This window comes from Equus caballus, chromosome 30 (assembly GCF_041296265.1).
Source record: "Equus caballus isolate H_3958 breed thoroughbred chromosome 30, TB-T2T, whole genome shotgun sequence".
NCBI classification, from domain to species: Eukaryota; Metazoa; Chordata; class Mammalia; order Perissodactyla; family Equidae; genus Equus; species Equus caballus.
In genome coordinates this window covers 11,443,629-11,457,578 of record NC_091713.1, presented here as the reverse complement: position 1 = coordinate 11,457,578, position 13,950 = coordinate 11,443,629, and the positions used below count along the sequence as shown (strand labels likewise).

At 43.4% G+C, this 13,950-nt stretch overlaps 1 protein-coding gene across 3 annotated transcripts in view; it reads left to right on the top strand.

The window, feature by feature from the left end:
- Positions 1–9,837: 9,837 nt before the first annotated feature.
- The window catches only part of WDR64 (WD repeat domain 64), a 115,809-nt gene continuing 111,696 nt past the window's right edge, over positions 9,838–13,950 (top strand). For all 3 annotated transcript variants that reach the window (XR_011434165.1, XM_023632598.2, XM_014738038.3), the window contains exons 1-2: positions 9,838–10,224; positions 13,196–13,326. Coding sequence is in view for 2 of the 3 variants with exons in the window: in XM_023632598.2 (XP_023488366.1) it covers positions 10,080–10,224; positions 13,196–13,326 (276 nt within the window). In the remaining variant the exon portion in view is untranslated. The remainder of the gene's footprint in view (positions 10,225–13,195; positions 13,327–13,950) is intronic.

Genomic DNA, 13,950 nt, shown 5'->3' with positions numbered 1-13,950 from the left:
GGCCCGGCCAGGCGCTCAGCCACCCGCCCGGCCCGCGACGCGCTCTGCACTGGGTGGGGCGCGGGCTCGGCCGCCCGCTCGGGCCATTGTGCGCGCGGGCCTGCGCCGCCCGCCCCGCCTCCCCGCCGCCCGCCGCCCGCCGCCCCGCCTCCTCGCGCCGCCCGCCCGCCCCGCCTCCTCGCGCCGCCCGCCCGCCCCGCCTCCCCGCCTCCCCGCCCCGCCGCCCGCCCCGCCTCCTCGCTGCCCCTGACTCCCGGGGCGCCCGCGCTGCCCGACCCTCCCGGTGTGCGCGCTCCCGCCGCTCCCCCAACCCAACCCCTGGCGGTGCTACTGCCTCCCCCAACAGCTCGCCAGGTCCCCCTACCGCTGCCCCATCGAGTGCCCGCGAGCGTGCACGCGCGTTGGGGCGAGCCGGGAGGGTAAGGCTCACTTAAGCCTTCGCTCCCTCCTGAAGGAGCCTGAGCGCCTGCGCCTGCCCTGTGCTGGCTGGAGGGTTGGGTGAGGGACTCCCGCCCTAGGCTTCTCCCCTTACCGGGAAGCTGTAACAACCCTCTGCTAGCCTACAGCGCCACCCTCATCTCGCACGCTTAATGTAAGCCCCGGGCTGGACCCCAAGGCCTGCCAATAGTGTCCTCTGTCCCGCTCTAAGTGGTAGGAGTATCCTGTTACTGAGGTACGCCAAGCCCTTCGCTGGCAGTGACTGTCCAAGCCGTGCCTTCAAGCTTCAACCTAAATCTAGCAGGTATAGAGACGTGGGTGCTTTATTTAGAACAGCACACATTTGCCACGTGGCCGTTTCCCCAGTAGCAATGAATATATAGTACAAGCCAAATATAGATTGTGAACGTGATCACGCTCTGCCAGGGCTCTGTCCCTCTGTCCCTGAAAAGTCCCTAAAAAGGCCCCACAGGAGGACCTGAGCCAGACCTGCAGGCTGTCCTGGGTACTGGTGGCCGGTGTTTGTGGAAGGGCAACTGTTTACCCCTCCCACCTCTGTTCAAAACACCAGTAAAGAATGAGTCGCTGCAATGAATCCCTCTTCCAGATTTCCCTGGAGACAGAATCTGGTAGGCAGGGCGGGGTCAGCTCTCCGCCCTGGTGCATTGAGCAATAGCCGAAGGGCAGAGTGCTCTGCCCTCAAAACCTTGGTTTGTCTTTCACGCTTCCAATCTGGACTTGACATCTCTGAGACTAACCTACCCACTCCTTTAAAAAACTCATTTAATTATATATTTTAGATTTATGCAACCATTTAACAAGTTCTGTATGTTTAATGTCCACCGTGTTTTCAGATAGTGCCTAGTATACAGTAAATGCTCAATAAATATTGGTTGAATGAATGAATAAAGAAGGAATCACTGATGTTTTTTCTGAAGTATTCATTCATTCTTTCTCTCTTGGGGCTGAGTCCCTGCCCTCATAAAGCTCAAATTCTAGTGGTTTTGGGAGAGCAGATGATAAATAAGTACAAGCAGAGGGTGTCAGTTGCTGATAAGTGCCATAAAGAAGGATCAGGCAGAGAAAGGGTGTGCGGGAGGGAAGGCAGAGGATGCTATTTTGTACACGGTGGTCATGGACAGCATCACCGAGGACTGCAGGCATAGGACACATGTCCTGGGGTGGTTGTACCAATATCACTGGAGCAGAATGAGAATGAAGAAGTGAGGGCAGAGAGATGGGTGAGCAGTGACTGGCCAGATCATGCAGAAGCTTGGCTATTTTAGCAAAAGACCTTTGGCTTTTCCTCTATCAGAGTAAAGCCCAGCGCAACACCTATGCGAGAGGAATCCTAACAGTAAGGAAATAAAGGAATAAGAGGCTTTGAGCAAATTTTTAAGAATTTTGATAGAGTTATTTTTACAATACTATGAACTGTTAAGGATATTTATTATACTTGACAGAAACAGGCACTGATACCACAATATGATTTATTTTCCCAATAATGTGTGTTTCTGTTCATCTTCAGAATTACGTAATGATAGGATGATAGCAACATATCACAACTTAAACAGGAAATGCAGTCTTGGCATAAGGATAGACACATAGACCAATGGAATAGAAGACAGAGTCAAGATACAAACCGTCACACAGATGGTCAGTTGATTTTCAACAAGAGTGCCAAAACCATTCAATGGGGAAAGGACAGTCTTTTCAACAAATGGAGCTGGGAAAACTGGAATTCCACATGCAGAAGAACAAGATTGGACTCTTATTTTTACACCTTATAGAAAAATTAATGCAAAAAAGATCAAAGTTTGGGACTGGCCCTGTGGCAGAGTGGTTAAGTTCACCCGCTCTTCTTTGGTGGCCCAGGGTTTCACCAGTTCGGATCCTTGGCACGGACATGGCATCGCTCATCGCTGAGGAGGTGTCCCACATACCACAACTGGAAGAACTCACAACTAAAATATACAACAATGTGGCCGGGAGATTTGGGGAGAAAAAGCAGGAAAAAAAAGAAGATTGGCAACAATTGTTAGCTCAGGTGCCAATCTTTAAAAAAAAAAAAATCAGAGCTAAACTTAAGCACTAAAACTATAGAACTCTTAGAAGAAAACATAGGGGAAAATCTTCATGACCCTGAATTTGGTAGTGATTTCTTAGATATGACACCAAAGGCATAGACAATAAAAATGAAAACGGATAGGGGCTGGCCCGGTGGCGTAGCAGTTAAGTACGCACATTCCGTTTCTCAGTGGCCCGGGGTTCACCGGTTCGGATCCTGGGTGCAGACATGGCACCGCTTGGCATGCCATGCTGTGGCAGGCGTCCCACTATAAAGCAGAGGAAGATGGGCATGGATGTTAGCTCAGGGCCAGTCTTCCTCAGCAAAAAGTGGAGGACTGGCAGCAGTTAGCTCAGGGCTAATCTTCCTCAAAAAAAAAATAATAATAAATAAAAATGGATAAATTGGACTTCATCAAAATTAAATTAAAAATTTTTGTGGATCAAAGGACACTTTCATGAGAATGAAAAGTGAAAGACAACACATAGAATAAATGAAAATATTTGCAAACCGTGTATCTGATAAAGGACTAATATCCAAAATATATAAAGAACTACTACAACTCAACAATAACAACAAAAAAACCCAAACAACCCAATTCAAAAATGGGCAAAGGACTTGAATAGACATTTCTACAAAGATACACAAATGGCCAATAAGCAAATGAAAAGATGCCCAACATCATTAGTCATTAGGGAAATGCGAATCAAAACCACAATGAAATACCACTTCATACCTACCAGGATTATCAAAAGATAAAAACAGAAACAAAAAATGAAAAATAAGTGTTGGCAAGAATCTGGAGAAATTAGAACCCTGGTGTACTGCTGGCAGGAATGTAAAATGGCGCAGCCACTATGGAAACAGTTTGGCAGTTCCTCAAAAAGTTAAACACAGAATTATCATTTGACCCAGTAATTCTGCTCTTAGGTATATACTCAAAGGAATTGAAAACAGGAACTGGAACAGGTATTTGTACACCAATGTTCAGAGCAGCGTTATTTATAATAACCAAAAGGTGGGAATAACCCAAATGTCCGTCCACAGATAAATGGATGAGCAAAATGTTTTGTACACATACAGCAGAATGTTCTTCAGTCATAGAAAGGAATGAAGGACTGATACACGCTACAACATGGCTGAGCCTTGAAAACATTATGCTAAGTGAAATAAGCCAGACACAAAAGGACAAATATTATATGATCCCAGTTATAGGAGGGACCTAGAATAAGCAAACTCATGGAGATAGAAAGTAGAATAGCCCTTACCAGGAGCTGGGGGGAGGGAAGAACGGGGAGTTTGTGGTTAATGGGTACAGAGCTTCAGCTGGGGTGATGCAAAAGTTCTGGAGATGGATAGTGGCGATGGGCGCACAACACTGTGAATGTACTTACTGTCACTGAATTGTACACTTAAAATGGTTAAGATGGTAAATTTTATGTTATGTATATTTTACCACAGTAAAAAAGCATATGCAAATTGTGCCTGTGTCTCAATCTCTCAGAGTAGAAGTCAACAGATGTGGCCAGTTTGTTGAGCAAGCTGGACTCACTATGGTGCAAGCAAAACGTAACTACAGTCTCTCCCCTACTCATTTCAAATGTCTCCTTTCCACCTGTTCTTTACTGTCCCTCGATGACATTTTCTTGGGTCCCAAAGCCTGTCTGGTCACTTTTGATTAATATAAGCTCCAGAAGATTGTAATATTGAAATGCTAAAACTCATGGAAAACTCACTTGTCTACCCTCCAAAATAGAGCCTACTTCAGGCCTGGAGAACTTCCATGGGGGAGATGTGGAGGCGGCAACAAGTTTAGCTTCTCCCATTTCCTTGATCCCCTACCTTTATATGCTGCTCTGGGATTTTGAGGAAAAATCTTCCTTGATTGGTAAAGTTGTCATCTGGTGTTGGTGCTCTCTGATTGCCCCAGATTTTAAATGCTGTGTTTTTCTGCTGAAGGGTGATTTGTTGCTTCTCTAGAGGACCTGAGGTCACTGGAGATCTTTCTCCCACAGCTCGCTTGACAGGGCAGTGCCTCTGTCCGCTGGCTGCTTAGGTCGCCCTGACAGACCCTGGTAGGGTCCTCTAGACCTGCAGATGTCTTCTCCAGCAGGGTCCCTCCCAAGATGACCTGGTTTGGCTCCTCTGCTCATAGTCTGGCCTCTTGGCCCTCTGCAAATACGTATGCATCCTTGCCCCACCAAGTTCTGGGTATGGCCTGCTATGGAGAACTGGCCAGCACCGTCTCGCCCCTTCAGTCCCCACAGAGTGGAAACAAGTGGGGAAAAGTCATGACCCCTTGACTACTCTGAGAATTCTTTGTAAGGAGGTGCTCATTAAGTGTCTCCTCAACATCCTAATGAACCTGCCTTCTCCCAAGTAGTTTGAAGGTGAGAACAGGCAGAACTGGTTTCCCAGTGCCGACACACATCCTCCTGCCTGGGCTGTGCAGCACTGCCCTTTAACATGGGGAGAGTGTTCAGGTCAGTCACATTGTGGAGCCTCACCCAAGACAGAAGGAAGTCCATTTCAATATCTTCCTACACTGGAGCATTAAAACATCACAATCCTATATTCCACAAAGTCCTTGTAAAGTATAAGGGGTGATAAGGGAGAATGGAGACAGGTTGTATCTGCCATCCTTGCTTGGCAGCACTGATAACCACCAGCCTCCTGTGCCTTGCATTAGCAGCTGAGAGGGAACTTCAGCCCTTAGTCTCGTCCAAGGGCTCGAACGCATGCTTCCTTGGCCTCTCTAACCTTGGTCCCTGGTGAGAAGCAGAAGAGCCATTTATATATCTGCATCTTTTCCTGCTTTAGGAAATGTAATTTAGTGAATATAATTGAACCTTTTAAAAAAGAATCTGGAATGCCTTCAGGTTCTGAATCTCGATTCTCCTTGTGCATACAGCTCCTCAGATGTGGGAGATGCAGGAATCAGCTTAATGTACAACTTGTGTACCTGTCCACATTCCTCTCCCCCAAAATACATCCATTGGTTTAAAAATGAAATCTCATTTATAACCTTGCTCTCAAAAGTAGAGTTTGGGTAACCAAGCAGTCAGGGAAGAATAAACATTCAATTTCTTAGAGGAACTGGTTAGTGAAGTTATGATTAGTATATGTGTGTGTATATATATATAATAGCCACATCAATATCCACTATAGTGAAATTTTGATATACTGTGGACAAAGAGAGCACTTATATGCTTCTTGAAGGGGAAAAAATAAAAAGTTATGTACAAAGGATCTGGAATCAGAATAGCTTACAATCAGCAACTTTTTGAAGCTGATCAAAATAGACTTCTTATAACAGCAACACTAGAAGCAAAAAGACAGTGGAATAATCCCTTCAAAATGTTGAAAGAAAACAATTTCTGACCTAGAATTCTATGCTCAACCAAATATCAATCAAATGCTAGAGAAGATTAAGGATATTTTCAGACATGCAAGGTATCAAAAATTTATCCTCCAGGTACTATTTCCAGATATGTGCCACCAAAATGAGGGAATAAACTATGGAAAAGAAAGACATAGAATAGAAGAGAGAGGATGAGGGAATTCCCAAAATGATGGCAAAGGGAGATAGCAGCCTGACAGCTATACCCTGGTATACATAAGGCATTGGGGCAGGCTGCAGGGATGTGACTTGAGACAGACGTGAGGAATGTTATCAAGATGCTTCTGCTCTTGCATCATCTTCTTATCCTGAAAATGCCTGGGTGAGCAGGGCCCAGATTCTTAGCAGCAGCCGGTTGGCCTGCATCATGCCCTTCGGACACCTGCCCTTCTCTCTGTGCTCTGCCACATGCGCCAGCTGAGAACCGTCATTTCACCCCAGAGGAGATCTCCACTGACGTATCCTGAGAACAAGAGCTGGCCATGTGAACTCAGAAGCAGAAAATGCAGAGCCACCTATTGCTCCTTACAGGATTTCTGCCCCATGGCAGGTGCCTGGGCCCTGTCACAGACCCACCGAGGACCTATCTTGGTCCTAATTATAGGCCCGTATCTATGAGCCTTGTGTTGTGGCCCTGGCCACTGACTTCCACACTTGGCCTCTGATAAGACTCGTAGATGCTGAAGATAAACTAACTCAAGGAAACCATTCCACCTGTCTCTTTTCCCACAGCCTTTCTCTAATAGTGGCAATATTATTTCTTTCCTTACATAGCTGGAATTGTGTTTGCTTCTGAATTTTTATGTCAATCACTTTTCACAATCACTTATATATAAAAAGTAATTACTAAAATAAAATATTTGGTGAGAAAAATAGATGGAAAGGAAAAAAGAAAAATTGCACTTATGAAGGATATTAGACACATGGGGACTTTTATGAAATAATACATTCCTATTTAAACAATGTGCATAGTTCTATTGAAACTGCATAAAATTATCAAAGTATATGGCCTGGGCCTAGAAGAAAATCAACAGGTTTGTAAGAGTGATGGGAGCATGAGTGATTTCTTTTAATGTTCTTTAAATTGGTGGGTCTGTCATTTTTGCAATTGCACAAATACAAGTACAAATGTATCCTGTAGCTCGACAAATGGCCGTCATAGCTGTGAATTGCTCCAGCACACACTTCTAAGATGTTCACAGAAGGTGCTGCTGTTAATATGTGTTTATACTGACTGTCTCCACATCCCCCTTCCCCTCCTGCCATTCACTGAGAGAGCTCCTCTCAAGGTCACCATAGTCCACCTTCCAATGGTTAACCCTTGCTCCTCACCTTGCGTAGCCTATCAGCAGTATTTGGCACAGTTTACTGTTCCTTTGTATTTTAATGCTTACCTGTAAATGTTTCCGTATGTAACTCTAAAATGTAACATCACATAAATAACAGTATAACATAAAATATAATGATCCTATCTAAAATATTGAACAGTAATTTCTCAATATCTTCAAATATCTAGTCAGTGTTCCAATTTCAAATTATCTCATAAATGTTGTAATTATTTTTCAGTTTGGTTGTTGAGTCAGGATCTAAACAGAGTACACACTCCATGATTGGTTGGTGTGTCTGTAAAGTTCCTTTTAATTATTGGTCTCCCCTCCTTCTTTTTTCTGTCTATGCAATTTCTTTATTGAATAAACTGGATTTATTTCTTTCTTGAATAAAATGGATTGTCCCTCCAAAGCCTCCTTCCTTTTCAAAACACTTTCGTCTCTTGGCTTCTGAGATACTCCTTTCTCTTGGCTCTCCTCCTACCTCACTGGCCACTCCTAGACAGAGACTAATCTCTGTCACTGGTTCTTCCTGATCACTCTGAGCTCTGAGCCTGGCATGCTCAGGGTTTGGTCCTCAGCTTTCTTTCTTCTCCGTCTATGTTGATCTCAGATGATCTCGTCCAGTCCAATGGCTTTAAATACCACCTAAAGCTGATGAGTCTCAAGCTCTCCCCCAAATCCTGGACTCTCACATCTGGTTATTCGACACCCACAATTCTTTATCTAATAGACATCTTTGCATGTCCCAAATTGAACTCTTAATTCTCCTTCCAAAATCTGTTCCTCCCACCGACTTCTTCCCAAGAAGTAAATGACAACTCTATCCTTTCAGCTTCTCGGGGCCAGAATCCAGGAGAGATCCTCAATCCTTGTTTTGCTCTCACACTCCATCTAATCCATTAGCAAATCCTGTCACATCTACCTTCCCCAATCTGACCACTTAGCCCTATCTTCATCACTGGTATCATAGTCTAGGCCACTCTCATCTCTTATGTGGATTATTGAAATTGCCCCCCAGTTAGTTTCCCTGCTTCTAACCTTTCTCTCCTTTGGTTTATCTCCATAAAGCAGTTGGAGGAAACTCTTTCAAATGTAAGTCAGAACATATCACTATTCTACTCACTTCCCATCTCACTCAGGGGAAAAGCTGAAGTCCTTACAACAACCTATAAGGTCCTACAGGATCTGGTCCCACTCCCCCTCCCCCCATGCTCTGACCTATCTTCCTACCTCTCTTTCCCCATCCCGCATCACCCCAGGCACGTGGCCTTTTTGTTCTTTCTCAGATATGTCAAGCACACTTTGATCTCAGGACTTCACGTCTGCTCTTCCCTGGAACACCCTTCCTCCTTTTATCCACGTGGCTTGCTACCTCACTTCCCTCTGCTCTGTGCCCACATGTCTTCCGATTAATGAGAACTTCTTTGAGCTCCCTAATCCCTTTACTTTGATTTATCCCTAGCACACAGCTTTTCCCTTTTTCTTCACAGCACTTAGCACCTTCTGATCTGTTATCTGCTTGTTTGCCTTCCTCCTTAGATTGAAAGCTCAAGAAGCTGTTTTGTTCATTGCCGTATCCTCAGTGCCTGAACCAGCAGCTGGCGGGAAGCAGACGCTCAATAAACATTTGCTGAATGAATGGATGGATGACTATAAGAATGTGCGCATTAGAATTGTGAAAGGTGGTCTTTCAGAGGTCGCTACTCAGTACCTTGAAAGTTTAAAGGGAAAAGAAAAGGAGTTAGTTAGGAGATTTTTTTCTATATGAAAACCTTACTTTGCTCTCCTCATAGTCATCAGCGGTGGACACCAAGGAGACAGTATCGGTTCTGGAGGTGCCCAGCAATGCCATCTACTTCTCCTCTGAATGCAAGCATTTGCAGATGTCTTTAAAGATGGACCTCATCTGACTCACCTAAACCATTGGCAGTTAATGAATTGTTGATAAAACACGAGACAACCTCTCCTTCCCATAAAGAGCTGAATATTGGAAAATGTGATTCAATAGCAGTTGGGCTAAATGGGTTTGGAGCACTGGAGATTGCAATGAAGGGAAAGGAGGTGTGCAGACAAACCTCTTCTCGTTCAACTCATAACACGTGGAAGAACTGCCCTCTCAATCAGGAGCTACCCCTTCCCCATCCCCGGCTCATTTTATTATTTTAATTGAAGGACAACGCATAAAGGAAGAGGCATTTTTATTCTCTATGACCTCTAAAAATATCTTCATCTGTGGTAGAAGGGACAGATGCTGAAATACCTTTTCATCTTTAGAAGTTCACGTTTCCATATGCAGTACAGCTGCGAGAACGAATGTGAATTTTACTCTCCCCCGCATCCTGAGGAAGGCAAAAGGTTGAGGCGAGAGGAGTTGAAGGAGGGAGAAAGTAATGCCCAGTTTTCTCATTTGGTCTTTAGCCATTCTTTTTCCCTCTCTGGCAGTGTACACACACCCACACCCACCCACATACCTCCTACACACACACACAATCTGTAGGGAAAGAGATCTCAGTCCCCTCCTCATGAAGGAAGGAGGATGTTACAGAGATATTATGATGCAATGGGGACCATGTGAAGGACACTGCTAACATTATGAGGTCAGGATTTTTACTGAAATGTTTGCCCACATGCAATACTCTAGACATAAGTCAGCGTTCCTCCCTGCTACCATCCTAGTGGCAACTCCTACTCCTGTCTGCAATATGGGATTTTAACTCAACGGCATGAGACCCAGGGCAAAAACTGAGACAGCAAGGAGGCACCGTAACAACTAGAAGGTTTTCCAAGTTGGCAAATTTGTGCTATCATTTCTGTACAGAAATAAAAGATTCCCTCTGTCCCTATGGATAGCAGGGAGGAAAAGCATTTGAACATCGCACTTCAGATTAGCAGTTTCAGGGCAGCCTTGAAGGAGTTTGAAAAATTGGCTGAACGTGTAGCGGCCCAAAAAAGAGATGAAAGAGCAGGCTTGTTTATCCAAAAGGAAGGTAAGTTCAGTGATTACAGGGAAGTCCAGCTGGGTCTGATGGTTGGAACTGGGAAATGTTTTAAGCCATGAGAGAAGCAACAGAGCTTAATAGCAGAGATGCTGAATGAGGGCCTGAGTCCTCGATCTGACTCTGTCTTTACTCAGCCAAGTGGACTTGGAGAAGCTTCTTTCACTTTGCTGAACCACAGTTGTCTCAAATGTAAAATTAGAGGGTTGGATTAAATGATATCTAAGGGTTCTTCTGTGGGATATACCATGGGATGGCCCCCTGGTTGACCTGGGACTCTCAGTAGTGCATAGTGACCATTAACAAGCCACGTGAGCCAACTGCCATCTCTTAAGGGTATCATGAGACCATAAAGACTTTCATAAGCAGAGCAATATATGTATATATACACGTATACTATACTAAAGTGTAATATACTATAAAATATATATCTTGATATATCTATAAAATATATATATTCTCTGTTTCTGTCTCTGTCTCTCTGTGTATTTACATATTTGATAAAAACTGAGTACTGCTAGATAAGTTACCTTCTACAACAGAAGGACTGACCTAAAAGTCTGAGAAGGGGAAAATGCGATCTTAACTTTCAACAGACTGCTAATACTGGCATGCATTCATATTCATTCACAAATTCTGGAAAATAGGGTCTACTTGTCACCATAGGCAAGAAGCTAAGCACTAAAGAGAATGTTTCTAATGGACAGTTGTCTACCTCAAAAATGATATTAAGTACACTGCAGGAATTCATCTCTGCATTATTGCTCTGAAATCTTCTTGTCAATGACCTGATAGAATTAAATCATCCCGGGAAGGAGAGTCTTATCATCCTCACCCAGCAGCATTTAGAATGAGACACATGTCCTATACTGGTTGGTGTGAATTTAAAACACATAAGCTATTTGGAGATCTCAGAGAAGTTTCAAACTTAATGTGACCAATATGGAATACTTGATTTTCCCCAAGAATCATGGCCCTCCCTTGTTTTGGTAGATAGTACCAACATCTGCTGAGTTTGAAGACCAGAAACCTGAGTGTCATTCTAGAACAAGGTTTCTCAACTTTGGCACTACTGACATTTGGGGCTGAATAATTCTTTGTTCTGTATGTGTGTGTGTGTGTGTGTGTGTGTGTGTGTGTGTGTATGTGTGGAGGGCTATTCTGTGCATTATAGGATGTTCAGCAGCATCTCTGGCCTCTACCCACCAGAAGCCAGTAGCACTGCCTCCCCTAGTTATAACAATCATAAATGTCTGCAGACATTGCCAACTATGTGGGAAAGGGAGGGCAAAATCTCCCCTGGATAAGAACCACTGCTCTAGAGTCCTGCCTGTCCTTCACTCACCACTTCTGCCCCAACCACTTCCAATCCGTTAGTGAGTCTTTGCAATTCTACTTCCAACCATATCTCACCATCTCAAGCGCTCTGTCTTGGCTGCCATATCACTTGTCATCCAACTGAGGACACTCAAGAGTGAAACGGGTTGTTATTAATAACTAAGCTGAGAAAATAGGCATAAATGAGACTTTCCTTGGCAGCCTAGGATGCACGACCACCCTCTGTATCACCCTGGCCCAAGCCTCCAGCATCTGAAACCTGGGCTAAGGCACTAGACCCTCACTGATATATAGTTTTCTCTCTTAAATCTCCTCACAGCAGCCAGTGTGCTTTCAAAAAATTTTTTAAGTCAACTCTTGTCATTTTCCTGCATAAAAGCCTCCAGCGATGGCTTAGCATCATGCTTAGAATACAAATTTCTGACTCTAGCTCAGCCTCCTTCACCTCTGATCTCACCTCACTGCATTCTCCCTGTCCTCTCTACACTCCATACTCACGGACCTTCCAGAACATGCCGTACTGTTTCCCGCCTCAGCGTCTTTTGGTTTGTCAGCCTCTGCCTAAAACACTCTTGTCTAGCTTTACACATGGCTGACTCCTTTTTGCTTATCAGGTCTCAACTTAATATTTTTACCCAGGTCCTTAGATAGAACTTCCCAGAGGTCCACCTCCACCCACCACCACCAGATGGTTCTGTCACGCCTCCCTATTGGTTTTCTTCCCAACACTTACCTCACTCTAGATTTAATGCTTTTTCTTTGTTACTAAGGTACGACATACATACAGTAAAGCCCATAAAGTGCACTAATCTTAAGTATATAGCTTGATAAATTTTGACCTTAGTAAACATACCTGGTAGCTCCCAACCAGATCAAGACAACATTTAGTGTCCCAGAAAGTCCCCCCATGCCCTTCTCACCTAATATGTCTCTAGGAACTAGTCTTGCGTGTCACAATCTGTAAATATTTCCTTTGTTTGCTCACTTGTTGATTTTCTGTTTTTCCCACTATTATGTAAATTCCCTGAAGGATGGATGTTGTCTATCTAGTTTTCCATTCCAAGTCCAGTGTCTAGCTCTGTTCTGAGACATAACAGATGCTCAATGCATTTTTGTGTCTAACTCCTTCTTGCCCTTGGTCATACTCCAGTGAATCACCAAATTTGGCAAAATTAATATTTATCAATGGTGTGTTTTTGCGTGTGTGTGTGTGTGTGTTTACATAATGTCGAAGAACCAATCGAGACTTGCTCTTTGTCACTTCTAAACTTCCACTCAAGGTGAACTCTGGCAGATACCCCTGATCAATAAAACTTTTCACAATAGGAAAGAGGTCATTCATTTTCTTATCTTTGTGTTCCTGAGCAAAACTCCTAAAATAGTGGAAACAAAAGCTATCGAGGAGGTACTAAACACCAAAGTAAAATACTTACTTTTGACTAAGTAATATTTAAGCCAAGGACCTAGTTATGTTTCCAGTGAAAAGATCTTTAAAATGCAAAAGAATCTGGTTTTTATAGGTTGAAACCATACAATAGACTAGCGAATAGAAAAAACAGCTGAAAAAAGACAATATAGTTCTTGGAATTTTATGACAACGTTCTTGTACTTTGTTACAATGCAGATGCAATTGATTATGACAAGTTTTATGCGACAGTACAGGAACTCTTCGGTCCAGAAGTGAAGAATCAAGATGCGAAATGCTTTTACAGGAAACTCTGCAACAACCTCGATGCCTCTATAGACTGGTGTGAGGTAGTCACTTTTCATGTTTATAATATGAAATCCATGCATTATTTTTCTTTATTTAGAATAAATAATTAAAGTGTTACGCCTACAGAGGTTAAACCCACAATATGGTGGCATGTTTAAATGCCTACACCCAGGAAGACATGGCCGCTGCCCATAGAATAAACCAAACGGATGTTTAACTGTATTATTAATGAGTAACTTTTAAATACGTTTAGACCAAGCCGCCAATTGGAAGAACTACACATGCCATTAACAACAACTAAGATATTAATGGCCTTCATTATATTCTCCATGAATTATTCCTTTTCAACAGTGTCAATATACACAAATTTCAGTGTATCCAAATTCTTAACAAAAGAGAAGAAAAAGGCTACAGCTGACTACCTCTTACATTTCCTGAGTCATTTTATGAATAGCACAGTATTGACTCCTTAGATATCATTCTGATGTTCTTGGAAGAACACATAGGAGTGTGTTTGTTTGTTCAGTGATCTGTGGACGACGGTAAAGGAGAGAGGAAGGGCTTTTATCCTACTTTAAACTCACAGAAGACCACACTCTAGATTTGTCAATAAACCAGATTGTTCCTATGCTAAAAGGACTTGAGGTAGCTTACAACTTAAAAAA